A 27,226-nucleotide genomic window follows, 5' to 3' on the forward strand; every position below is an offset into this window, starting at 1 on the left:
TTTTTTGAAGTATGGAATGGGAGATGTCTTGAAATATAGATTTAATGTAATAAGCCATGCCCCCTTTAAGCCATTATTTTCAAATTTTGTGCATTGACTACGACACGACCCTAGATGATGCAAACCAAGTTTTGTACAAATATCTCTGGCTGATAATGAGCATGTGTAGCGCCCCTATCAGTTGACATTAACTAAACTTTTAGGGTATGATTCAGATACTTATGTTGACATTTTCTACAAGTCAAGAATCAGTCAAGAATACAAGTGTTTCATAGTTATCATTCAATATACCCTGCAAGTTTTGTAATGATAGGACAATCACATTTTGATTTCTAGTCTGAATTGTGTTACTGCATACCCATTTTTTATATTTGTGGTGCCCCCCAGTGGTCAATTTGAATGAAACTTTCATGATATGTGCCTGGTACCTCTTAAGACATTGTATTCAAGGTTTGCGATGTCACACAGATGTGACCTACGCCTCAGGAGGAGATGTCAAAAAGGTGTTTTTCAAAAATTCAATATGGGGATCAACTGTCAGCTGTCATTTTAGGTGCCCCCCACCTCCACGGGGGGCTTACCTCATCTATGACAACTCAAAGCCAAAGGACGTCAACTAGAGCAGCTTTTCAAGAAAACCGGATTCTCTGTTCACAAGCAAATGTACCACACCCACATCCTTCACTATTAAGACACCCTCTCCTCAGCCAAATCCCAATATTATGCAGGACTAATCAGTGCAGGTGATGGGAAAACTAGGGCCCTGTTCTCAGTGCTGAATAACACACTGCGCCCTCCGGACTCTTTTCCTCCACATTTCTACTGTACAGATCACTGCAATTCACTTATGACATTTTTGAATGCAAAAATAATTCAGATCCACCGGCAACAGACCCCTCACACCTCCTGCAATCAATCTCCTCCGGTTTTCCATGTCCCCCTCTCTCAGTTGTTCTCAAGCTTCCAACTGCTCTCTGCTGCTGTCATTTTGGACCTCATTCTGAAATCAAAAAAATATACTTGCCAGCTTGACCCCCTGTGAACTTCCTTAGTCACTACCTACCTCCCCTCTCTGTTGCCCCTGATACCTGCCATCATTCACTCCTCCCTCACCTCTGGCTCTGTTCCATCATCTCTTAAATATGCTTCTGTTACACCGATACTCAAGAAACCTGGTTCAGATCCCGATAACTTCAATAACCTTCGTCCAATCTCTAACTTACCATTTCTCTCTGAAATCCTGGAAAAAGCAGTGGCATCACAGATTCATGCTCATTCCCATAACAATAACCTTTATGAACAGTTCCAGTCTGATTTCTGTCACAGCACAGAGACAGCTCTCCTAAAAATCATCAATGACCTCCTGATGGCAGCTGACTCCAGACTATTAAAAATCCTCATCCTCCTTGACCTGAGTGCAGCCTTCAACACCATCTCCCACACCATCCTCCTCGACAGGCTAGCATCAGTTGGTATATCTGACACACCCCTGGACTGGTTCAAATCCTATCTCTCTGGCCACACTTCAGTTCATTCAGTTGAAAACCTTCACATCACCACCACCTCCCCTTTCCTCAGGTGTTCCCCAAGGTTCTGTCCTTGGTCCCATCCTGTTTATCATCTATCTCCTCCCTCTTGGTCATATATTCCATAAATACAATATCCACTTCTACTGTTAGACAGATGACACTCAGCTCTACCTTTGCACCAAACCCACCTCCACCTTCCCGCCCTCCTCGCTCTGTGACCGTTTACAGGAAATCAAATCCTGGTTTTCTTCAAATCTCCTAAAACTCAACAGTGACAAAACCGAGGTTCTCCTCATTTTGAGCCAAAATCCACCCTCACTAACACTCCCAGTTTCACCATCCCCATTGACAACTCCTCTGTTTCCCACTCACCTCAGGTTAGGAGTCTGGGTGTCCTTGACAGCACTCTGTCATTCCAAACCCACATCAATAACATCCTGGTCAGCCTATTTCCATCTACGCAATATTAAATCGTCTCCATCCATCACTCACCCCCAACAGCGCTGCCATCCTGGACCACACTCTGGTTACATCCCGCCTGGATGACTGTAACTCCCCTCTCTTTGGTCTCCCCCACAAGGCCATCCATACGCTCCAATTGATCCAGAACTCTGCTGCCCGTATCATCACCAGAACTCCATCCATCAATCACATCACTCCTCACTTCCGGTCAAATGCCACATGAACTTTAAAATTCTGCTCCACACTTTGAAGGCCATCCATAACCTCGTCCCCCCCATATCTCTCTGACTTCCTCCACATCAACACTCCTTCCCAGACACTCAGGTCGGCCTCTTCCATCTGCCTCATTGTGCCCTCTGCCCGTCTGTCCACCATGGGGTCCAGAGCTTTCAGCTGCTCTGCCCCCCGCCTCTGGAACTCCCTCCCTCCCGACATCAGGACTCCCGACTCATTATCCATTTTCAAATTGCGCCTGAAAACCCACCTTTTTAAACAGGCCTATTTTATTTCATTGCTATTGCTCTGCTGCAGATTTCACATTTTACTGTGTTGATGTTTGATGTGTCTTTTAGCCCTTTTAATTTTAATTATCTTTTGCTCATTCTGTAAGGTGACTTTGAGTGCCTTGAAAGGCGCCTTTAAATAAAATGTATTATTATTATTATTATTATTATTATTGTTATTATTATCAATCTAGAGGGCAGACCTTGAGGGTTCTTGAGGTTTTCGTAGAACCCTTTCACCTGACCATTTGTGTTGACTTTTAAGTCAATCTGACATACCGCTCGAGGGTGGTGGCCTTTCAAAACCAAATTTTCTTTGACCTTAATTACAGAGGTCTCATCTGGCCTGTTCGCATTATATATGTTGATCACCATTTGCACAATATTTCCAGTCACTGGTGAAAATTCATGTCTCTACATACAATGGTCCATCTCACAGGACTTTGGGAAAACATTTCTGAATGATAATGATAATAATATTAATTAAAGCTGCAAGCAGCGATGAACGGGCCCTCACAGTCCACGCGCGTCGGGGCATGCTGCCGTCGGGGGGCGTGCACCTAGATGTCTTGTCAGCTGTAATAAATAAAAAAATAAACGTTATCTCTTACTTACATATCCAGTATACAGGTAGGCACCCAACCCACGTATGTATTTTTCCAGAAAGTAGAAGCTGAATACATGCCCAATAGTTCAAGGTCTTCTGACTCTTTAAAAGTTAACATGGTGTCTCTAGCTCAAAGTATGAGGGACAAGAAGAGGTTGAAAGAGTTTTGAAGAGGATTTGAAGATTTTCCAATTTACTTCCATTCACACTAATTAGACTGCCACCAGAGCGCCACCTATTGGCCGATTTGTACCGAATTTTGCACAAACCCTCATCGGGCCATGGAACACAATCAGCAAAAGTATTGTGGTAATCGGACTGTATTTGGTCAAGATATGAAAGACTGTCTCTTTTGAAAACAATTTGCTGGAATTTGTGATTTTATATTTTGGGCGTTTTTTGGACGATCAAAATTCTTTTAATAACTTTTTGTCAGAACGGTCCACAGATGCTACATGCACAGTTTGGTGCAAATCAGTCAAATCGCCTAGGAGGAGTTCGAAAAGAGGTCGTTTTTCATTTGTCATGATTTAGCGAATGGAAAGTTACCACGAAAGTGGGCATGGCTTACACCACACAATTCAGCTGGATTCAGAGAATACGTAAATAGAAGGTTTAACAATGTGCGACATATTATGTGGGAGTTATTAGCCAAAAATGCTTTTGCATTGAAAATAGCGCCACCTGCTGGTCATTTTTGGTGTGTGAGTTACAGGGGCCAGTTTATACCACCCCTATCAATTTTATTTCCATGAGTGTTATGGTGTTGGCACAGTGCCAAATATTAACTAAGACGGCCACCAGAGCGCCACCTAGTTTTGGATCGGTTTGTCCTTCATCAGATATCCTCAGGAGGGCATTGACAATAATTATACCAAGTTTCATGTTAATCCACCCAACCGATGTTGAGATATAAAATACTTCAATTTAAAGAGCGCCACCTGGTGGTTATTGCCTGACATTTTGCACAGAGCCTCAGGGGCTCATGGGGACGTAGTAAACTGAGTTTCATGTCATTCGGATACACCAATAAGGAGATATGCAGCACTTCCTGTTTACAATGAAATCTGCAGGAAGTTGTTATTTAATAACTTGAGTATTGTTTGGAATATCAAAATTCTTTTAATAACTTTTTGTCAGGAGGGTCCACAGATGCTGTGTGAAATTCCCTGGGAGGAGTTCGAAAAAGTAGGTTTGCGACATTTTGTGAATTTGCAAAAAAAAAAAAGGTAGGCGGAAATGGGCGTGGCCTATATCACAAGATTCAGCACAATTCACTGAACGCGTGGATATAAGGTTTTTGAATGTGCGACAAAGTATGTGGGAGTTATGAGCCAAAAGGCACTTGATTTTAAACTCCTTGATTATAGCCCCACCTAGTGGTGGAAATTCAGGACGACAATATCTTATAAAATTTTTCGCCAGGTGTGACTTATATTCCAAGTTTCATGAGTTTTGGGGTATGTTCAGGCAGTGAAAAATGCGATCCTTTTTGACAAAGAAAAAAAAAATAACTAGAACTGCAAGCAGTTATGAACGGGGGCCAAGCCCCCCCATGTGACGGAAGTTGTCCCTGAAGGACGACAGGCTCTGGTTGAGCGCATGTTTATGAATGTGTCATTTAAAATGTGGAAGTTTTGCGACCGATTTGCGACGAATTTGGCACAAAGCCTCTGGATAATCTCGGAAATGAGTGACTTAAGTTTGATGTTGAAAGCATCTACTATATGAAACAATGTATGTTTTTTAGCTAGCAAAAAAGATTGTTTGGTTGTAACAAGCGCATTTTTTGGAGTGCCAAAATTCTTTTGATAACTTTTCATCAGACACATCTGGAGATTCTATGTGCAAAGTTTCAGGCAGGTGGCACTTAAAATGTAGAAGGAGTTCGAAAAAGTAGGTTTTGGACATGTGGCGAATTAGCAAAGAGAATGTACAGCAGAAGTGGGCGGGGCCTGTGTCAGAAAACCCAGCTCTATCCAGGGAACACATGGATATAATGTTTGTGAAAGTGCCATTTAAAATGTGTAAGTTGCAGGCAAAAACGCATTTGCATCCTTTATAGCGCCACCTAGTGGAGTACATATGCAATTTTTGGTACGGAAGATCTGTGTCCTATTCTATATGTACCCTTAAAATTTCAAAGCCCTCAGCATAATAGTTTGGCTGAAATTAATGTTTGTTGTTTATCTTGTAATAAGCCACGCCCACATTGACCAGTCATGACCACCTTCAAGATATGACCTCAGAATTGGCCCTACATCATACCAACCCAATTTCATAGAAATCGGTGCAGCCGTTCAAGAGATATACACTTACCATATTTGTAGCGCCCCCTAGTAACCAAAATTCGCCAAATTCGGCTCATACCCTCACAGTCTTATGCCAACCAATGATCTCAAATTTGGTGTTAATAGCATTTAGTTTGACTGAGATATCCAACAGTTTGCATTTTTATAGCTAGCTATAGAAGTTTGTTTGTTAATAATTTGCGCATTTTTTGACCGAATAAAATTCTTTTGATAACTTTAGATCAGGTCCAGTGGAAGAGTGTATATGTCAAGTTTCACGCAGACTGGACAAAATCCCAAGGAGAAGTTTGAAAAAGTAGGTTTTCCAGTTTTCGCGATTTTGCAAAAAAACTTCCTGGCGCAAGTGGGCGTGGCCTATGGCAAAGTGATTCAGCTCTATTCAGGGAAACTGGGGATACAAGATTTTTGAATGTGCGACATAGGCAAAAATGCATTGGCCTAGGTTATAGCGCCCCCTGCAGGCAGATGTACATAGTTTTTTGCATCTGAGGTACGTGCAAGAGTCTGGACCACCCTTCCAAATTGCACCTCCCTCCCTTGCACGGTTTAGCCTGCAGCACCACTTTTACCTACGGAAGAATAAAAATAAAAATCTTTACAAAAACAATAGGGTTCCTAGCACCACTGGTCCTAGGAAACGCGTCTGCTTGCATGCGCATTCCCTCAGCCCCTCGGGCTTGGCCCCCTAATAAATAGCGCGATTACAATAGGGTCCTCACGGACGACTTCGTCGTCACTCGTGCCCTAATAATAATCATTCGAAAAACAATAGGGACCTCGCAGGTCTGTGACCTGCTCGGGCCCTAATAATAAAGCAGGACAAAAGGGTTTCAGCCAGGGGCGATTGCTCTGAGACAACAAGGGAGGCTGAACTTCCCCTAAAATTTCTTAGAAGAAATGGTCAAATATGCACTATTGAATTTACATTAAAATAAGAATTTACATTGCATTAAATGTGTGCTAGGATCAGCTGTTTATCACCAGTTTTCAAACACGACCTCCCTGTCATACATTCTCCTGTCAGCCTGCTGGACCCAGAGCTTCCAAGCATTCCTATGAGACAGCGCTGAGCAGTTTTTTTCATGCAGCAAAGTGAGATGGTCATTGGATAAATGCGACAAAATCGTCACTTCCAGGGAGGCTCAGCTTCCCTGGGACCTAATGGAGTGGTAGGCGGGAGAGGACACTCAGTGCATGCATGCTGATTGGAGGAATTGTCTAAAAGGCGGAACCGCTTTGTGATTGACAGCGCTTTGGAAATACACACCGGCATCGGCGAGTGGAGTCTTCTGACAGAGTGCGGTTCGGAGTTCCTTATTTCCATAAGCGATATAGCTCATTTTCACCGTTTGTACAGTACACACAACACACACTGTAAATAAAGACATAAACGTTCCGTTATTGAGTTTGTACCCTGTTTTGTACCCTGTTTTGTACCCTGTTTAACTAAAAACACTAAACAGGGTACAAACTCAATAACGTTCCGTTATTGAGTTTGTACCCTGTTTAGTGTTTTTAGTTAGTTTGTTTGTTCGTTGTATCACAAAGGTGAAGTTGTGTTGTGTGTGTGCAGTTGGTATGACAGGGTCACAGATCATTTTCTGCAAAAGGAGTGGAGGGCATACTTCATATAATAAATGTGTGTTTCAGTAATATTTGAGAATGTTCAGAGAATGTTGCTATTTAGCACTGTTACCTGGGCCAATGTTAAGGTGCTGCTCCTTTCAGGGAAACTTATTTTGAGAGAAAATCAGTTCTGGTGGTGTAGACACAGTTCAGGTGTTTAAACCCATCTGAACATCTTTGAGGTGTTTTTTTGCTGTGGTTCTATGGCATGGGTGTGGTTGAAAAACTGCTTCAATTAAATGTTCCTTTTATAAGTTACTGCCTTGCTACAATATGACAAATTTTATGATGTAAACTTAAAGTGAGCTTCCTTTGTTTGAAAGACCAGCAGCCGCCACTGGTTTCAGCCCTTCAGGCTGGAACTGTTAATAAAGATTAAAATTTTTGTATATTTTTACTACTACATATAGATTTGCTATGTTTATTTATGTTAATCGAATAGGCAGGTAGGAAAGAGAAAATAAGGAATAAGTAGGCAGATGAATATAGATTAAATATGTACAAGTGTATGGTTCAGTATGGAGTGGTGGTGTATTGTGATGTTTAGAAGATGGTTGTCATGATGTGGACATATGATCATGTACGTGGCTTTAGTTTTGGGGTGAGTTATGTTTTACATTTAGATGAAGGTTTCCAAGGTATCATTAAAGACTGATATATTGGTGTTTCTGTAAGTTGTTATTCTCTCGACTGGAACAACCTGCTTACAGACTTTGAAAAAGCATGTTTTGGCCATTACACAAGAATTCATACACTAATTATGACAAAATTTCATATAAATGTCTATTTGGACAAAATAATGAAGTGATGACATTTTATACAAAAGTTAAAGGTCAGCCTCCCTGTGACATCCTAATATGGTCCAAAACCACTTTTCTGTCCATTATTTAACATCATATCTCAGGAACAGACGGGGAAATATTTGTCCACTTTGAAACTGTGCTGATTGTATAGATCTTCTGTGCTATCGGGGGGACGATGTGTGTTGAACATCCAAGTTTTCTCAGAGATAGATGTAAACTGTAACTGCAACTTGACTGGTTCATGGAGGCATACAACCATGAGGCTGTAATTGTAGTGATGGCCTCATGAAGCCTCATGAAGCATTTTCTTTCTTTTCTGAGCCCACTAGGTGGCACTCTTGATTGAAAGAGAGAGGCTCAAAGAATGGCAATTCAGTGTGTTTTAATAAACCTTTTGTTTATGTAACTATAGTTTTATGTATTATTGCTGCTAACAGACTACCTCAAAATCAAAACAATGTAACCTGTGGCATAATGCACACGTATAGTGCTACCTTTGCAACATTTTCAACTTAAATATGAAAGAGATTGTGCCACTAATAACCTCAGCTCTGTATTTCTTCCTGACAGACTGCCAGATCCACTTTTATTGCCCCAGCTGCCTCATTGAGTTCTTCATTGCTGTGCATAATTCTTATTGCACAATCACATTATCTCCAAACTCCTGTCACTGTGATGTCTTGCATGCACCATGATTAAATTAATTCAGTCAATACAATGGAGTGGTACACCAACCGTCAGAGCCAGCTCTGTCCACAGCTGTAAGGTGTGTTTAAGTGAAATGATAAATCAACACTGAGGCAAATAGATTCTGCTCTGTTCTGTGTTTGCTGGAACTCTCCAGTTTATGGTACAACTGGCTGCTCCCCAGTTTCTGTTGTCAAAGCCAACATGACTGTTTTGAAGTTAGTTGGGTTGAAGCATTTAAAACCAGTTGAATGATGTATTTCTATGAAATCTTTGATCAGAGCTGATGTCAGATATCTGTGAATCCTCTACAGGATGGCCGTGTGTCCTTCATTGGCCACCAGCTGGGCGGTGTGTCCTTCTCACCCAACAGCCGTGACCAGCAGGTCAAATTTGCCCGCGCTGTCCAGATCACCTACTACCTCCGCAACCATGGCCCAGTGGTGCAAGATGCCATTGCTGAACGCTGGGAGAACGAGTTCTGCGCCCTGGTGAGCCGACTGTCTACGGCCGAGGCGCCCCATGTGTCTGACCAGCTCCACATCCAGTCACTCACCTCCTTCAGCCTGTGGCGGGACTTCCACCAGACGGGTGTACTGGCCAAGGGGGAGGTGCTGGTGAGCCTGGTGCTGGTGCTCCTGGCTGCAACCATCTCCAGCTCTATGCGGGACTGCCTGAGGGGAAAGCCATTCCTGGGCCTCCTGGGCGTGCTGACTATCTGCATCGCCAATGTGACAGCTGCAGGAATCTTCTTTATATCGGACGGGAAGTTCAACTCGACACTACTGGGGATCCCATTCTTTGCCATGGGTGAGTGTTAGCAGGGGTCATGACTGACTGACTGTGTGTTTTATGTGTGTGTGTTTGTGTGTGTGTGTGTGTGTGTGTGTGTGTGTAGTGATTGGTTAAGGGGTTTATCAGGGGTTGACACTCACATTGGGTTGATTGGGAAAGGGATTAATAGAACTGCAATGGTCTTTTCCTCGGAGACAATGCCGGCAGTTCATTGTAGTTGTTACAAAATAAGGAGAGTGGCGTGTGTGTGCGTGTCTGTGTATTAGTGTGTATCTTGCAGCTGCATTTGTGCTGCACATTCCTTTTGTTATGCAGTTTTGCATGTTATTTTACAAATGATTTTTGCATTACAATCACATTCAGTTGTTGTGCAAGGTTTTATTCTTATTTCACTGAGCTTCAGCTGATGTTTTTCTTGGTGACGTGGATTTATTAATAAACTGTATTACAATGCAGTAGAGGAGGAACACAAGACAAACATATATCAGAATCCCACAGTACTGTATGGAAAACACCCCCCTTCACTGGAATTTATTACAAATACAAATGGATTCATTTATTTTTCTAATTTTCATTTGTCATATTTCAGTGGTCTCACACACACACACATAGAGGCAGAGACAGAGAAACAAGTGCTAAAGATATGGTAAGGTAGACTAGAGTAAGCAAAGAACATGACTCAGTGATTTGTGCATAAACTTGAACTGATAAAACATTATAAACATGACAGACAGTAGCACAGCCATGGTGCTCAGGGAAAAGGCCTCAGGTACTTGAGCGGTGGGCGTGACTTGTGAAGCTGAAGGTGACAGTATGGGATGGGGATGAGGTAGGGAATGTTCAAAACCCTCTGACTGCTTTGACATTTTTTCAAACAAAAATATGCCAATGTCCTGTCAATGTGATATAAAAGAGATGATTTCTACATCCGTTTACATTTATTATTAAATGGAAACCAAAAACTGTATTATCGTAATTTTTTTTTAGTAGTGATAAAGGCATTAGATTGGGCTTTGGAAGCACAAATCATTTCTGCGATGACTCACTGGAAAATCGCAGCCTTTTAAGGTTTTTATTTTGCCTGTATTAGGTAGGGACAGTGCAGATACAGATGGGGGAGAGAAGAAGTGCTGTAACATACAGAGGTCTCCCGTTAGAATTATTCAGGGAATGTGGCAGTTGTATTTTAACTACAAGGTCCCGAGAACATCAAGGGGTCCCTGATAGGATTCAATTCAAATGACTTTTTAAATATTTTGGGATTTAAGTAAATCAATACATTTTCCCTTCTGAATTGCCTTGTGTTTCGAGCTTCTTTCAGCGACTTGAGTGACTGTCAGTGCACACATTGGGTCTCATCCATGAAACATGAGCAGAATGAATTTTTGTGTACACTGTTCACAGAAGGAAATTGACTGGTATTTTTGCATTCATCAGTGTTGGTAGCTCTTTTCTTTTCGTAGGTATTCACAAACTCTACACCTTCTTCTGACTGCTCGAAGATCTTGTTTGAATAAGATATTGCACATAAATATTGCTTTCAATCATTAGAAATAATAATTTTAGTTTGTATTGTGTTCTGTTATTTAGTTTTAGTTTATTAAGGATCCCCATTAGCTGGTACCGTAGTAACCAACTAGTCTTCTGGGGTCCACAAAAAAAAAATACAAAACAATCAGTCATATCATATCATCAACAAAAGATCACATGCATTTTACATTTAAATACAATTATAATATGCCTAATGATGGGGCGTCGGTGGCTTAGTGGTAGAGCAGGCGCCCCATGTACAAGGCTGATGCCGCAGCGGCCCGGGTTCGACTCCAGCTTGTGGCCCTTTGCTGCATGTCATTCCCTCTCTCTCTCCCCCTTTCACACTTGTCTGTCCTGTCCATTAAAGGCCAAAAAAGCCCTAAAAAATATCTTAAAAAAAAAAAAATATATATATATATATATATATATATATATATATATATATACCTAATGATAAAACTTAATTAAAAAATGCAACATTTAATAATTTTCATAAATCTAAAAATTCATTTTCTCTGAAAACACTGAACACTCTACATACAGCCAAGTCAACATTTACAATCTTAAATGAGATTTAAGTTTCTTTTTAAATACCTGTTTACTTTCTGTACAACAGAGATGATGAAGCAGATTATTCCAGAGAGTTATTGCTCTATAAATAAAAGATCGTGATAAAGCATCTGTTCTTGGGCGAGGCAGTACCAGCTGACCATTGCTGGACCCTCTAGTGCTATGATTGTGCACAGTATTTTGAAAAACAATTTGTTCAAATATAAAATCAGGTGTTCTACTGATCAAGACTGATTTAAACAATACAGTTGTGTTTACTGCTAACCTGTTTTCTACCATCAGCCATGAGAGGGAATCATGCATGCGGCTAATGTTTGATCTGGATGAGCAACCCAACACCAACCGTGCAGCCTTATTTTGGGCAATCTGCAGCTTTCTGAGCTCACCTTTAGCTGCAGATGCCCAGACCACAGAACAATAGTCAAGGTGACATAATACTAAACTTTGCGCAATCTGACACAAAAGGGGGCGAGCAACAAAAGAAGCACATTTCACAGCTTTTCCCATTTTTAAGATGATTTGGTTAATATGATGTTATGTTCACAGTACACAGATGCCTTTGAAACACGCAAGTTAAATACAACAAGAAATTAGAAATATAACATATTTAGCTAAGTTAGCTAGTTGGCATTTGCCAGATTCAAGCTTCAGTTAAGGTTTCTTAAAAATGTGACTTGGTTATTTGAATTGACCTGATACATATGTTTTCTTCATTTCTGGCATCCCATTCCCACTTGATTCAGGGTGCTTTCACACCTACCTCGTTTGGTCTGGACTTTAGGACTTTTCCGTTTGTTCCGGACCAAATTTACAAGTGTGAAAGCTTTTTTTTTCGATAGTTTGGACTTTAAAACATTTAACCCTATGGGCCCGAACGACGCATAGTGTCACACCTGTTCTTCTCTGTGGATTTTCTCCATGACTGTGTGTCATAGCAAGAAGCCACGCATATCACGTGAAACAGCGGAACAGTAGCTTTCCGACAAGGCCAAGCACTTGTCGGTATTCCAACGTTTTCACGGCGAAAAAAAATGATAAATTTACAATAAAATGATGTATAACAGAGCTTTCATACAGCTTTGCACACACATTACTCCTGGATGGATTACTCGCGAATGCAGCTGTCATCCCATCACACTATAAATCCAGATCAATTGTCTACAAAATAAAAACCTGACGAATTTCTTTACAACCCATTATACAGATCTTGTTACCAGTCACTTCATATAGTGAGGAATATCGTATCTTACCACGTCTTAGGCTTGTGTGTGTTTTTCCCTGTCTATCCACATTTGTAGTCCAGCTTTCAAGATGCAAATATCTCCATATTGTCCAGTTGACACTCCATCAAACTTTGTATGACAAGACCAGCGTACTTCACCTTTGCGCACCCAGACAACTGCAGCCTAATTATGCATGCATGACAGGTCAGTAGTCACCATATACACTGAGGGGGACAAAAACCACTATTCAATGCAACTATCTGCAATCAGTACATAAATGTATCTCTATATCGACTGTCCCGTCACATCTGATGTCAGATCGAAGGGGATTGGCATCGTTTGGCATGTGTAATGGAGCTGCTCCCGGCTGTGCCCCCGGCTGTGTGGTCGGCTCGCCCGGCTCATCCTCGTCCTCCCCCTGCTGCTGCTGCGTGGCACCATTTGGCACGTTTGGCATGCGTAATGGAAACCCAACCTGATTTGATTAATACAGCTGCAAACTGAGTTCACATCCCTCTCAGCCAACCACAAACAGCCACAGCATCAGATAGGGAGTATATATTCAGCATCTGTCATCTTAGAAAAGTCAAAAGAAAAGAAACAGAGTGAGACTGCGAGAGAGAAAGAGAGAGCGCGCACGAGAGAAACACTGTCAACAAATTGTAAGTTATGTTCAGTGTCTTAAGGGTTTACGTGCTTCATGTGATTGCCTATACAAATGTTAAAATGTTCTTGCTTAACGTGATCTACAAAGATGGAGTACATTATTGCGAGGAGGAGGAGGAGGACGCTGCTGCTCTCTTCTGCCATGGCGAATTGAGTAAACTCTCATTACGCCTCCGCGCGGCGCATTTAAGGGCGAGGAGAGGGGTTCATTTGATTGGTGTGATGTGAATCGGCTGTGTAAAACTCACTCTACGCCTTCTCTCCTCCCTCTTTCTGACTTGCACAGGTAGGAGGGACGGAGGTGGGAAAGAGGAGTAGCTGCGCAGGCGCACGGTGTGCCAAACTTGCAAAACACCTAGTTGGCGAAGCGCAGGTGCGCTGCGCCTCCCCCTCGCCCGGTCTGTGAAACTAGAGGCCACGTAGTTAACGTCAATATGTCATTTGGTCCGGTCGCCTTAATGCAGTGTGAAACCAAACCAACCGGACCAAATGTATACAATGTAGCAAAAACACGGACCTTGGTCCGGACTTTCAGGTGTGAAAGCCCCCTCAATCACAAATGTATCTTCTGTTTGAGTGGCAAGACTGTGTGACCCAGGTTACTGACCAACACTAAGCTATCAGTGATGGCTGTCAGAATTTGTAGTGATTTAACACTCAATAAAATAAATACATCATTTTACCTTCAGAGTTTGCTGTTTACTGCTCCAGTAGAGGCATTTTGCTGGCTCCCATGACAGAGAGGTCTCTCTGATGAAGTGCTTGTCTGCAGCAGAGAGCTATGACAGTGTTCAGCCTCCTCCAGTAGATGTTGTGGTTTTGTGTGTGCACAAGTTTCATATGGAACAGTTTTCATTAAACTTTTTGGATGGTTCTTACAACAGAGGACACAGAGTTAACAGCATCTGTTACCTCCTTCAAGGCCTGCTTAACCTGTCCCTGTCACACCACTAATGACAGAAGAAAATTAAACGTTTTTCTCAGCATCTGAAAAGTTTTTCTTTCTCTCTCTCTCTCTCTTCCTTTGTTTGCTCCATTTTCATAGGTTGTAAGGATGCACCTATCCATACTGTAGTAATTATAACGTCCATATATGGTGGTCACTGGATATTCATGGCGGGGATGTATGCTAATTGCTGACTGACAGCAATTCAATTCAATTCAATTCAAATCAGATCAGTTCAGTTCAATTCAGTTCAGTTCAGTTCAGTTCAATTCAGTTTTATTTATAAAGCCCAATATCACAAATAACAATTTGCCTCAGAGAGCTTTACAGCATACAACATCCCTCTGTCCCTTGGACCCTCACAGCAGTTAAGGAAAAACTCCCCCCAAAAAAGGCAATTGCATTTGTTTGGAACTGGTGGCACACCCTATTGAGCAATTTCAAAATAATTTTACACATGTGGTTCATCACTATTATCTAACACACCCTGCAAGTTTTGGAATGATTAGACAGACAATGTCTGATTTAGGTATAGTCTGATTGTAGTGCCCCTGAGTGGTCAATTTGAGTGACACTTTCAGGGTATGTTTAAGGTACTTATGCAGATATAACCTACCAGTTTTATGATGACTGGCCCAATGGTTATGCAGTTATGTGCTGAACAAGGCCCATTTTAAAGGTTTATCCATCAATAGCCTCAAAACCCAGTGAGATATCAACAAGCTTATGTTAACTTTTGACAAGCTTGGTCCAGTGATGAGCCACAGAAAATGGGGTACAAATCTGACCCACAATTTGGGAGAAGATGTCAAAAATGTGTTTTCATAAAAATTAAAACAGCATTGCAATACCCCCTTTTGACTGATTTTTACATTTGTGGTTCAACATTATTATGAAACAGATCATTCAGGTTGTGTAATGATTTGGAGAGCAATTTGTGATTTATCGTCTGATTTATGTTGTACAAAGTAAATCTTTTTTGCATTTGTGGCACCCCATGGTGGTCAATTTAAATTAAACATTTAAGATGTTGCTGGTACCTCATTGGCCACGCCATCTCTGAAGTTCACTGGTCAGCATCTTCAAAACACAATGAGGTATCAACAAACGTTTTTGATAACTTCTGATAAGCTTGATCTAATGATAATCCACGGAAAGTTTCGTACAAGATGGACATATGGTTTAGAGGAGATGTCAAAAATGTCTTTTTCAAAATATTCAAAATGGCAGAAAATTTTACGAAAGGACCTTAATTGTTCTTTTCTGCTTTTCGTAGAGCACATTCAGCTGCACTTGTCTGTCATATTTCAAGTTCAAAAGATTTTTTTTGGCCTAATTACAACGCCCCCATCTGACCATTTGGCATCATATTTTCAAGGAGCATTTGCGCACAACTTACAATCATTGGTGAAAATGTCATGTCTACAATGTACCATCTCATAGGAAAAGAAAAGAAGAAAAAAGAAAAGAAGTTAAAGCTTTTACAATAGGGTATCAGCCCTTTGGGCCCGAACCCTTAATTAAATTTCATGTGAAAACATGGAAAGTGCAGATGTACCCTATAACTGGTCCTTAGTGACACTGTTTCGGTGCTTTCCAACACCTGTAAACACAGGACCCTCAATGAGTAAAAATGTACTCCAAGTCAGTGTTTTATCATTTTGCATAGCTGATTATTAAACACTCCAACTGTAAAGCAAGAAATCTTTGGATGTATGTATGTATGTTTTTATGTGTGCATGTATGTGTGCCCTTCACATATCTTGACAACCATTCATGCAATCTATGTCACGTGTGGCAGGTGTGTTCCTGGGGACACACTGACGTGCAGTGTCAGCATGTCTCACTGAGTGTATTTTGGTGGTGTCTCTGACCATAAGTAGATGTTAGCTGGGTGTGTTTTCTTTGTAGTAATAACTCATAACACTAATTACATTATAGTGGGCAAAATACCTCTGCCAATTAATTCATGCTCTCCTTTGTAACTACTGTGGTTATGTCAAAGCAAGTTCTAAATGACTGGTATGAAGTTGCAGACTTTAAACCCTGTGTGGGTGTGAACCCTTGCAGAGTCTTAGGGGTCACATATGAGCACTTTGTTTCAGAGTCGTTAAGGTCACAATGTCGTTGACCCACCTGGCCACCATGTGAGCCGTTAGGGTCAGGTGGGACCAGGGGTGAATGGGTGTGATGTCATCTGGAGAGGGATCCCTAGACTGCATTGTAGGTGGGTGGTAAGTGGTGTCATAAGCCACCCCCTCTATTTAACGATGGTCATTCCAGCTTGACGTAGATGGCTTCTTTTTCTCCTCTTTCAAACCATCTTTCTTCCCTGGCCAAGATGTGCACATTGCTGTCCTTAAAGGAGTGTCACTTCTCCTGTAGGTGTAAGTGGACAGCTGAGCCTTGACCTAAGGAGCTTGCTCTCCTGTGCTGTGCCATGCGCTTGTGGGGTGGTTGTTTTGTTTCCCCAATGTATAAATCTGTGCATTCCTGGCTGCACTGAACTGCATATACTACATTACTCTGCTTATGTCTGGGTGTTTCTCAGACACTCTTGTGACATAAGGAATGACAGTGTTGTTACGTTTTTGTTTCCCTTCCTCTCTGTCTACTCTAGGTCTTTTTGAGGTTTTTGCAAAGGCCCAGTTGGGGTAGCCACAGGTTTGAAGTGCTTCCCTGATGTTTCTATTCCTTCACCTTCCCCTCTGTCCTAGTGGGCACGTTTTCAGACCGATGATTCGGTGTCCTGATAACTCCCAACTTGTGGGTGGTGAGAGTCAAACAGCAGGTATTGGTCCGTGTGTGTAGGTTTTCTGTACACCTCAATGTTCAGGTTCCTGTCCTCTTCAGTGTGTACTGCACAGTCTAAGAAGGGTAGACTGGCTCCTCTCACATCTTCCCCAGTGAATTTAATGTTGGGGTCCACTGCATTAATGTGTTCTGTGAAGGTTTCCACTTCCTCAGTTTTGATTTTGGCCCAGGTGTCGTCCACATACCTGAACCAGTGGCTAGGAGCAGTTCCTGTAAAAGTGGTCAGAGCTCTCTTTTCCACATCTTCCATGATTACCATGACCTGCATGACTGAGAATCTTCACTGACAATGCAGGCTGACCCTTTTTTCCACAGGAAACAATGTCACAGCTGTTTGGTAACAAATTATATTGAATTACAGTTAAACAGTGAGCTAAAATATATTTCTGAAAACAACAGAGTAACAGAATCTAGGTTCACATTTGAGCAGCACTGTTTACTTTTACCATTGAATGTCAGTGCTTTCAGCCTCCATTTTTACAATACAGTATGGTGCCCACATCCTCTTCACAAGTTCTCATATTACAGCCAAACAGCACACCAAAATATGTTTATGATTTCATTTTAGGTGAGAAATATGTGATGCAGTAACAAAATCATGGTTTATATTTGATCAGCATTTACTATTTGAGAGGCAGGTTAATGTAATGGTACAATATTTTCCTTTGAAGTACAAATAGAAACACAGTAAGTATGTACTGTTGAGGTGCATACTTTGTAAGTGCTTTGGGGGCCTTTTTGATGTTTGAATAGAAACATAAATCATTTTTTTCATATCTAAACACCATAATGATCAGTAGCAACCTAGTCATACACTGGTCATAGATAGGCACCACACATGTAACAGATCCGGAATCCCTGAAGTCCTTGGCTCTGGGGAACTTTGTGAGATTGACCTCTGTTAGTCTTTACACCCTTACGACTGTGGAGCTACATTAGGGTCAAATGTTTTGTAATTGAAAAAATAAAATTTGAAACTGAAAATTCATGTGTTGATCTTGATTTTTGAAAAATACAACAATGTATTCAAAATAAAAATAAGTGTATGAAACGTTTTTTCAGGTTAAATATAATTTTGATTCACTTTGGTAACTCTTTTGAATGAATAATTTATTTTCACTTTTCACTTCCATATGTATTTTAACATTTGAGGTCTTATTTTTCCAGTTGAATGTTTTATCTTTTCAGATTCAGATCTTATTTTTTACAGTTTCAAATCTTAATTTTTAACTTTCAAATCTTTTTTTCACTTTCAGAACTTTTTTTTTCAGTTTCAAATCTGTTTTTTGAGTTTCAGACTTTTGACCCTGATGTGGCGTGGGGGGCGTGGCATCAAATGAGAGGGGTGTGGAATCATGAGTGACAGTGCCTTTAGGGAATGTAGGCACTAAAAAAATTCTGACTCAACACTTATATACACCATATTCATGTGACTGGCAGTGTAAAAATTGATACCAGTGACAAACTTTCATTTAGAAATCTGTTTTAGGCAGTACTGAGCACCAATTGCGGTATAAGAGCGATAAATTATGCCAGATTTTGCAGATCAACAGCCACATTTTAAGTGCTGATATGTCCGATTTCCACATAGCACTGTGAACGCAGCGTAGTGTCCGCTTGCGATGATGGCGTCCAGTCGGTCGGGCCAATCTGCTGGAGCCCATACATCCAGTACACAGGTGAGAAATGTTAACTAAGCTTTGGGAAATCATAACAAATATTAAGGTGTCGTTTTTGTGACAACATACATTTTTTTGTGACGTCTTTTAAGTGGCAAATTTGCTGCAAAGTGTGATTGTCCACAGCTCCATCATCACGGCCCTGTTGATGCTTCCTCATCCAATAAACGTGTCCCCTGGATGAAACCTTTGAGCTTGGGGAAAAGGAAACAATCCTAAAACACCTCCCTACTCACCTGACCTGGCTCCAGGAGATTTTTGTGGCACCAGGTGAGTAGGGAGGTGTTTTAGGATTGTTTCCTTTTCCCCAAGCTCAAAAGTTTCATCCAGGGGACACGTCTGGATGTGGAAGCATCAACAGGGCCGTGACGATGGAGCTGTGAAAATGTATGTTGTCACAAAAACGACCCGTCAATACTTATTATGATTTCCCAAAGCTTAGTTAACATTTCTCACCTGTGTGCTGGATGTTTGGGCTCCAGCAGATTGACCCGACCGACTGGACGCCATCATCGCAAGCGGACACTACGCTGCGTTCACAGTGCTATGTGGAAATCGGACATATCAGCACTTAAAATGTGGCTGTTGATCTGCAAAATCTGGCATAATTTATCGCTCTTATACCGTAATTGGTACTCAGTACTGTCTAAAACAGATTTCAAAATGGAAGTTTGTCACTGGCATCAATTTTTACACTGCCAGTCACATGAATATAGTGTATATAAGTGTTGAGTCAGAATTCTTTTAGTTCCTACGTTCCCTAAAGGCACTGTCACTCATGATTCCACACCCCTCTCAGTTGATGCCACACCCCCCACATCAGGGTCAAAAGTCTGAAACTCAAAAAACAGATTTGAAACTGAAAAAAAAGATCTGAAAGTGAAAAAAAGATTTGAAAGTGAAAAAATAAGATTTGAAACGGTAAAAAATAAGATCTGAATCTGAAAAAATAAAACATGCAACTGAAAAAAATAAGACCTCAAATGTTAAAATACATATGGAAGTGAAAAGTGAAAATAAATTATTCATTCAAAAGAGTTACCAAAGTGAATCAAAATTATATTTAATCTGAAAAAACGTTTCACATACTTATTTTTATTTTGAATACATTGTTGTATTTTTCAAAATTCAAGATCAGCACATGCATTTTCAGTTTCAAATTTTATTTTGTCAAGTACAAAACATTTGACCCTAATGTAGCTCCATATACGACTATAGTCTATATTTTGTCAATCAATTGTAAATAAACATGAAGTGCAAAAAATGAATACATTTGCAGGTAAAATATATCATAATTATGGGCTGTGGGCATTAATGCATTAATCCCCATGTAATTAACGTCCACACATAACACATTATTTTTTGAAATTTAATTTATGTATTTGAAAATTTCGCTATTAAGCCATGTTTAATGTGTATTTTAGTGTGTTTTAGTAGTGTTTTGAATCAGTCAAATTTTACAGCACTTCACAGAAACCCCATCGCCTACCAGTGTTTTGGAGGTGTAACTGCAGAGCAACATAGACACACTACTGCACAAGTATATTATGTATTAAGGGGACGTCCTCAGGTTGCCATGTTGTGATTAGTCATATGTCTTACCGTTGTGGAGAACAGTAGTTTTACACATACAGGACCTATATGAATCAGAGAAAGCAACTAAACTGCAACTCCTGAGAAGTGCAAATGCTGTCACATTAACCTGGATCATTGGACGCCAGTGAGTAATCTAAATATCAGAGTAACTGCACTTTCTCAACTGCAACAGTGTAATCCTTTCAAACAAACAATTAAACACTGCATTTAACAGAATAAGCACTTTGAAGTTATCTCCTACCTCTGAGTCATGGATTTAGACCAAACATTCCATACATTAATTTGATTCCCATCAAGACACTGGTAAGAATCGCGTCATTTTTTGAATATGGACCTTAAAACTGTTTTGAAGTGCAAAATAATGGAATTTAAAACATGCAAAAAAAGCAATTCATTGCCATAAACTATTGAAATGCAGTGATTAATCGTGATTAAAAAATGTAATTGTTTGTTGTATCTGAATTCTCCTTTAGAGCAAAATTACACTGTAAGCATGCATTGCATTATAAAACAACCTACAGTATCTACATGAGTAGGCCACTGTTAGGTGTGATTAGCTGTTCTAGTCAACAATCAACAATAAGTCCATTGTCGTAAAAATGTCCTTTTCGCAAATTAATATTCAGCATAACAAACATTCTGTAGACTCTAAACATCTCTTACTTTGTTTCTCTGCATTATGTCTTATTTTTTCTTACTTTTTTGCTTCCTCAGATATACTTTGTCCATTTACACCACAGTATATATTGCATTTCCTCCCATGCACTCTTAAGGTCACTGGATCCCTGGGGGTTTGGTACAGCTCTGCTGCAGGCTGGCTGACATAACTGAAATTTAAGTAAGACTCAGAACAGGAGGCTGGATCAGGTCCTTGTGACCTAGAGGCAGGGGAGGATAGGATAGGAGAGGAGAAGAGGAGTGCGGTGGGGGTGGTAAGAAAAACTGAAAAAAGAAAAGTCAAGGAGAAAAGAGCAAGGAGAAAAACTTATGTGATGTATAGGAAGGGACAAAAGGGGGGGGGTGTAGGAAGAGGGAACAGACAGAGCCAGATACATAGGGAAGATAGAGGAGAGGGAAGGAGAGAGAAAGTCACAACGAGAGGGAGAAAATGGAAAAGGGCGAAGGAGATGGAGAGGACTTGATTAAATCTGTAATTTCATGTGACAAGACCTCAGAGATAGCAGATGTCCACCCTCCTCCTGGGAGGTCCTAACTGAGATACACCCCTATCAATACATCAACGCCACATCAGGGCAGTATAATTATAATAATAATATAATAATAATAATAATAATAATAATAATAATAATAATAATTTTTCAAGTCAAAATGGTCTAAAAACAAGTTACTTTTAGGTGTGATTTGTTTTGACTAGAAATGAGATATTTTGACTAGAAATAAGACACATATTCTTGATATGATTTTGAGTTTTTGCAGTGTGATGCAGTCTGACATTTTGAGACAGTCAATCTACATGCACATTAATGCTGTGAATGGACTTCATATTCACATAGTCTCCTGCATTTTGTGAAGGAGCAATGATGGGAATGTGGGTTCCATCAATGCATCCTATCACACCGGGAAATCCTAAAAGAAATTAAAATGACTAATCCCAGTCTGAGGTTGCAGCACCATGTCATTAACTGAATATGATTTATAATCATAAATTTTAACTGATTTCTACATCATTCACCTGCAATCCTGTGGACCTCCCCCTTGATGACCCTCACAGGTTTATGTCCAGGGAACACAACAAAAGAGTTTAACAGACGTTTCAGAACTAGCGACACTTTTCTCACGGCTCTGCAGACAATGGCCTTACTGATATTTTCTGCGTCTCCGATATTATACTAGAGCAACACAAAGAATCTGGGTAGATGAAAGTGCACATCCATGGTTGGTGACGTTGGTTATGTCACGACGGATGAGGTTATGGATATAAATGATGGACTGTGATGTGAAACTGCACCGTTCAAAAAGAAAATGTTCTGGAAATGATAATACGTCAGTTCTGGGCCTGTGAATAATCTCCTGACGAATGCGTAACTCCCTCCTCAGTAACACTGCCTCTTCGTCCACAGGGTCCTCCAAGAACAGACATGCCATGGTCGAAAAAATTTGATTTAGAAAAAGAACACACTTTAGGATCCGACTTTACCTTGAGGACAGATGATCAAACTCGCTGAAACCCGCGCGACACTAAACGAATGGATGAATGAATCACACTGCGTGTGTGGTGTAAGAGGGAGGAGACAGCTAGAAACTCGAGGTTCATTGAAGAAAACCTGCTCCCGACCAGGCTCACAGAGTCAGTTGCCATAGTAACTAACACCGAGCTTCAGTTACCTCTCTTCTGAAATGGGCTGGAGTTACTCTGCTTTCTCTGGTTTAAAGTGATAGTTCAGGTTTTTGGACATGAAGTTTTGTGAAACGCTGACCATCTGTAGCTCTGATGTGACGGTGTCACTACTCTCAACGAGCCTCCTGCTCTGAGAAATCGCCCGTAGCTTACCGGAGAAAAAGTAGTTCTGAAGATGTACGGGGGACACGTAACCAAAAGGTTTTAAGCTACAAAAAAGTATGCATGTGTTTTGTTAGACTATTTCAATAATTTTAAAACATCCCCGCATTACGTCAGACCTTGCTATCAATTGGGACTATTTTCTGGCCAGTATCACTCCACCGTGCAGGCCCGCAAGACAGCACAGCAACAGAAATCAATAATACAGTTCATCACCATGCCGTGCAGGTGCGCAGGATAGCAACGGCTAACGAAAACTTCATCGGCTCTTTCCAACAGAGAACTAGTAGGCTATTATTAGTGAGGAAAAAGATGTACTAGCCCTATATATACCTACTACTACAGCGCAAACACCGGCTCAGGCTCACGACACACCCTCGTCAGCTGCTGTAGGTAAACAGAGGAATACCAAAATGGTGCAAACTTGTGATTTCCCCAGCTGTGGGAATAAAAACATCGCCAGCTCCCAATTCCATCGGTTTCCTGTTACAGATGTAACCCGTAGGCAACTTTGGCTAACTCACCACCAGAACAAAGCAGAGACTGGTCGTAATCATATATGAATTCACATTTCTATGTGATTGATTACTCTTGTCCCAGATTTAGCAGTTAGCCTAATATAATAAACTAAATGCCTACGGTAAAACGAGGCCGCGTATAATGTACTCTCCACAACACAACAAGCTATTAGTTCAATCAAACATTTTGTTTTACAGACAATCAGTTACAGACATCATTATATAGACTGGTATTAGGTAATATATCTCTCTTTGGGCACAGCAGTGCGGAAATTGCGTTTTCTCTGTCCGTTGGGATCTGTGGGCAGCTGAAGTGAGCCTGACATACAGGCAGTTGCTTCACCCTCGCTGGCTTGGTAGCGAGGTTCATCCCAATTGACACAAGCCAAAGTTGCCTACGGGTTACATCTGTTTGCACCATTTGGTATTCCTCTGTTTACATACAGCAGCTGACGAGGGTGTGTCGTGAGCCTGAGCCGGTGTTTGCGCTGTAGTAGTAGGTATATATAGGGCTAGTACATCTTTTTCCTCACTAATAATAGCCTACTGGTTCTCTGTTAGAAACAGCCAATGAAGTTTTCGTTAGCCGTTGCTATCCTGCGCACCTGCACGGCATGGTGATGAACTGTATTATTGATTTCTGTTGCCGTGCTGTCTTGCGGGCCTGCACGGTGGAGTGATACTGGCCAGAAAATAGTCCCAGTTGACAGCAAGGTCTGACGTAATGCGGGATGTTTTAAAATTATTGAAATAGTCTAACAAAACACATGCATACTTTTTTGTAGCTTAAAACCTTTTGGTTACATGTCCCCCGTACATCTTCAGAACTACTTTTTCTCTGGTAAGCTACGGGCGATTTCTCAGAGCAGGAGGCTCGTTGAGAGTAGTAACACCGTCACATCAGAGCTACAGATGGTCAGCATTTCACACAACTTCATGTCCAAAAACCTGAACTATCACTTTAAGTTACCTCCCTTTCTGAAACGGAAAACCCAGAGTTTTCCTCATTTCACTGTTAACAGACTCAGAGTTTTCACTAAACCTGATTTGTGAAACGGACCCCTGATGTCTTAATAATAAAAACAATGATTATAATAACAATAACAATGGAAAATAGAGTGGGTGCCGAGGTTCAAGCCAGCATGGACATTTAAAACTTGAAAGCTGGGTAGAATTAAGACCTTTGACAGTTCAGGACACCTGCATTAAATATAAACAGCAGGTTTTATGACAATCAGACAGGGCCATGTTCTTCTTTGGAAGTACTGTTGCTTCCTATTACTCAACTGCAGAAACTTTTTGGTGACATGCTTTCATGGCTTAATTAAAAAAGTCCACCAAGTTTGGTGATGTTTGAACAAACACTCATTGATTATGGCCAAATTATGGAAAAGGCCATTGTACTTGTTTGTAACTTGTGGTGCCCCGACCATATTTAGAATAATGAAATACATGTGGTTTATAATTATTACTCAACATGCCCTGGTCAACGTTTGGTGCGAATCAGACCTACGCCTTAGGAGAAGATGTAAAAATGATGTTTTTCACAAAATTTAATATGGCGGGCATTCTAGTGGGCGGATCTTTAGGATTATGTAGGTTTTCATAGAACCCCTTCACTTGACCATGTGTGTTGAGTTTCATGTCAATATGACGTACAGTACGAGGGTGGTGGCCTTTCAAATCCAAATTTTCCTTGACCTTAATTATAGCGCCCCCATCTGGCCTATTGGCAATTTTAAATCTTGAGCAGCATTTGCACACAAGTTCCAATCATTGGTGAAATTTTAATTTCTCTACGATGCACCATCTCACTGGATTTTGCGAAAACATTTTTGAATGATAATAATAATACTAATAATAATAAAAAACAGCACAAAAACAAAAGGGTTTCAGCCCTTTGGGCTTGAACCCCAAATAAAGCAGCACAAAAACAAAAGGGTTTAAGCCTTTCGGGCTTGAACCCCTAATAATAAAACAGGACAAAAATAAAAGTGTTTTAGGCCTTCGGGCTTGAACCCCTAATAATAATAATAATAATAATAATAATAATAATAAAGCAAGACAAACACAAAAGGGTTTCAGCCCTTCAAGCTTGGACCCCTAATATAATAAAACAGGTAAAAAAAAAAAGGCTTTCAGCCCAGAGGAGGGAGAGGAGAAGGGAGGAGTCCAGAATGTCACAGAAGGTCCCTCAGCAATCTAGGCCTGTATCAGCATTACTAGAGGCTGGTCCAAGGTAAGCCCGAGGCAGCCCTAACTATAAGCTTTATCTAAAAGGAAGGTCTTATGTCTATTCTTAAATCTAAATTTGGTGTCTGCCTCCTCGACCGAAACTGAAGGATCGTTCCACAGAAGAGCCTGGTGGCTGAAGGCTCTGGCTCCCATTCTACTTTTGGAGATGTTAGGAACATATGTAAGCCTGCATCCTGGGAGCTCAATGTTCTTGGGTATATAAGCTCTTTAAAACAAGTTGGTGCCTGACCATTGCTGCAGCATTCTGAATCAACTGGACAGTCTTGAGAGACTAATTGGGTTAGCCCGACAAGATTGTTTTCTGTGGGAAGTAAGGGCATATTTTGATCAAACATTACTCCTTCATAGATTTCTTTTGGTGGTGCTGGAGGCCTGGGCAGCTATATCATTAGAAAATTATTCTAAGGTGGTTAGGGCCAAATACTAAAACTGCAGTTTTGTCTGAAGTTTGCTAGGAGAAAACTGCAGGTCACCCAGGTCTTTATGTCCTTATGACATGCTTGAAGTTTTGTTTGGTGATTGGTTTATGGCTTCACTGATACATAATTATGTGTTTTTCAATGTTACAGCTTAAAAGAAGAATATTTGAGTTGAATAGGAGGTCCAAGCACAGAACCTTATGGAACTCCAAGACTTTTGCTTGCATGGTGGATTCATCATAAGCATGTACACACTGGGATCCATGTGATAAATAGGACTGAGTGTGTTTAGTTAGGTGTCCATTAAATGTTTCAGTCTCTGTAATAGGAAGTGATGGTCAGTTGTGTCAAATGCAGCCCTGAGATTTAACAGGACAAGCACAGAGACAAGTCATTTTGTCTAAAGCAATTAGCAGGTTATTTGCAAGTTTTACCAGTGCTGTATCTGTGCTATGATGCACTCCAAAACCTGACTGAAAATCCTCAAACAGTTTTTATGGAGAAAGTCGACTGATTTGCCACTGCTTTCTCAACAATCTCTAGGAAGACAAGGGAAGGTTAGGTAAAGGTCTATAGTTGGCTAAAACCCCTAAAGTTGAGTTCTAATTACAGCTTCTTTAAGAGACTGTGGTACAAAGCCTATTAACCATCTAAGCGCCAAAGTCGCAAAATTGAGACAAGCAACATTGCTGAATAAAACAGACCATAGCTCCAAATATACGGCCAAATATACTGCCAAATCTTGTTACTACTTGTTACTACTAATCTTGTACTACTGTACCCCTAGATGGCGAACATGTGCAGCTTCAATCCTGACATCATTTGTGGGTGTGTTTCTATTCAAAAAGTTTGAGAAAAAAGTGTTTGAAACACAGAGGGAGGGGCAGAGTGCAGCGAGCGGAGTGAACACAGCGGGAGAGAGCAGAGTCAGAGAGAGCAGAGTCAAAGAGAGCGGAGTGAGAGACAGCAGACAGAGAAAGATTGAGAGTGAAATACAGCAAACACACACAAAATGCCAAAAGGATTTTTCACTGTTGAAGAAGCACTTAGTCGGGTACTTGCCAATTCTGATTCTGATGGGTAATATTTGCCCTCTGATGACGATCAGTCGCCGAGTGATGACATTTGCATTCAAGGGAAGGTCGACCTTGAAGCTCTACA

At 40.8% G+C, this 27,226-nt stretch overlaps 1 protein-coding gene across 1 annotated transcript in view; it reads left to right on the forward strand.

Moving 5' to 3' along the window:
• Nucleotides 1-27,226, forward strand: part of ptchd4 (patched domain containing 4) — a 259,640-nt gene that overhangs the window by 84,886 nt on the left and 147,528 nt on the right. Inside the window, exon 2 of the mRNA XM_033618816.2 lies at nt 8,844-9,339. Coding sequence (XP_033474707.1) covers nt 8,844-9,339 — 496 coding nt within the window. The remainder of the gene's footprint in view (nt 1-8,843; nt 9,340-27,226) is intronic.

Source organism: Epinephelus lanceolatus, chromosome 13 (genome assembly GCF_041903045.1).
Source record: "Epinephelus lanceolatus isolate andai-2023 chromosome 13, ASM4190304v1, whole genome shotgun sequence".
Classification (NCBI taxonomy): domain Eukaryota; kingdom Metazoa; phylum Chordata; class Actinopteri; order Perciformes; family Serranidae; genus Epinephelus; species Epinephelus lanceolatus.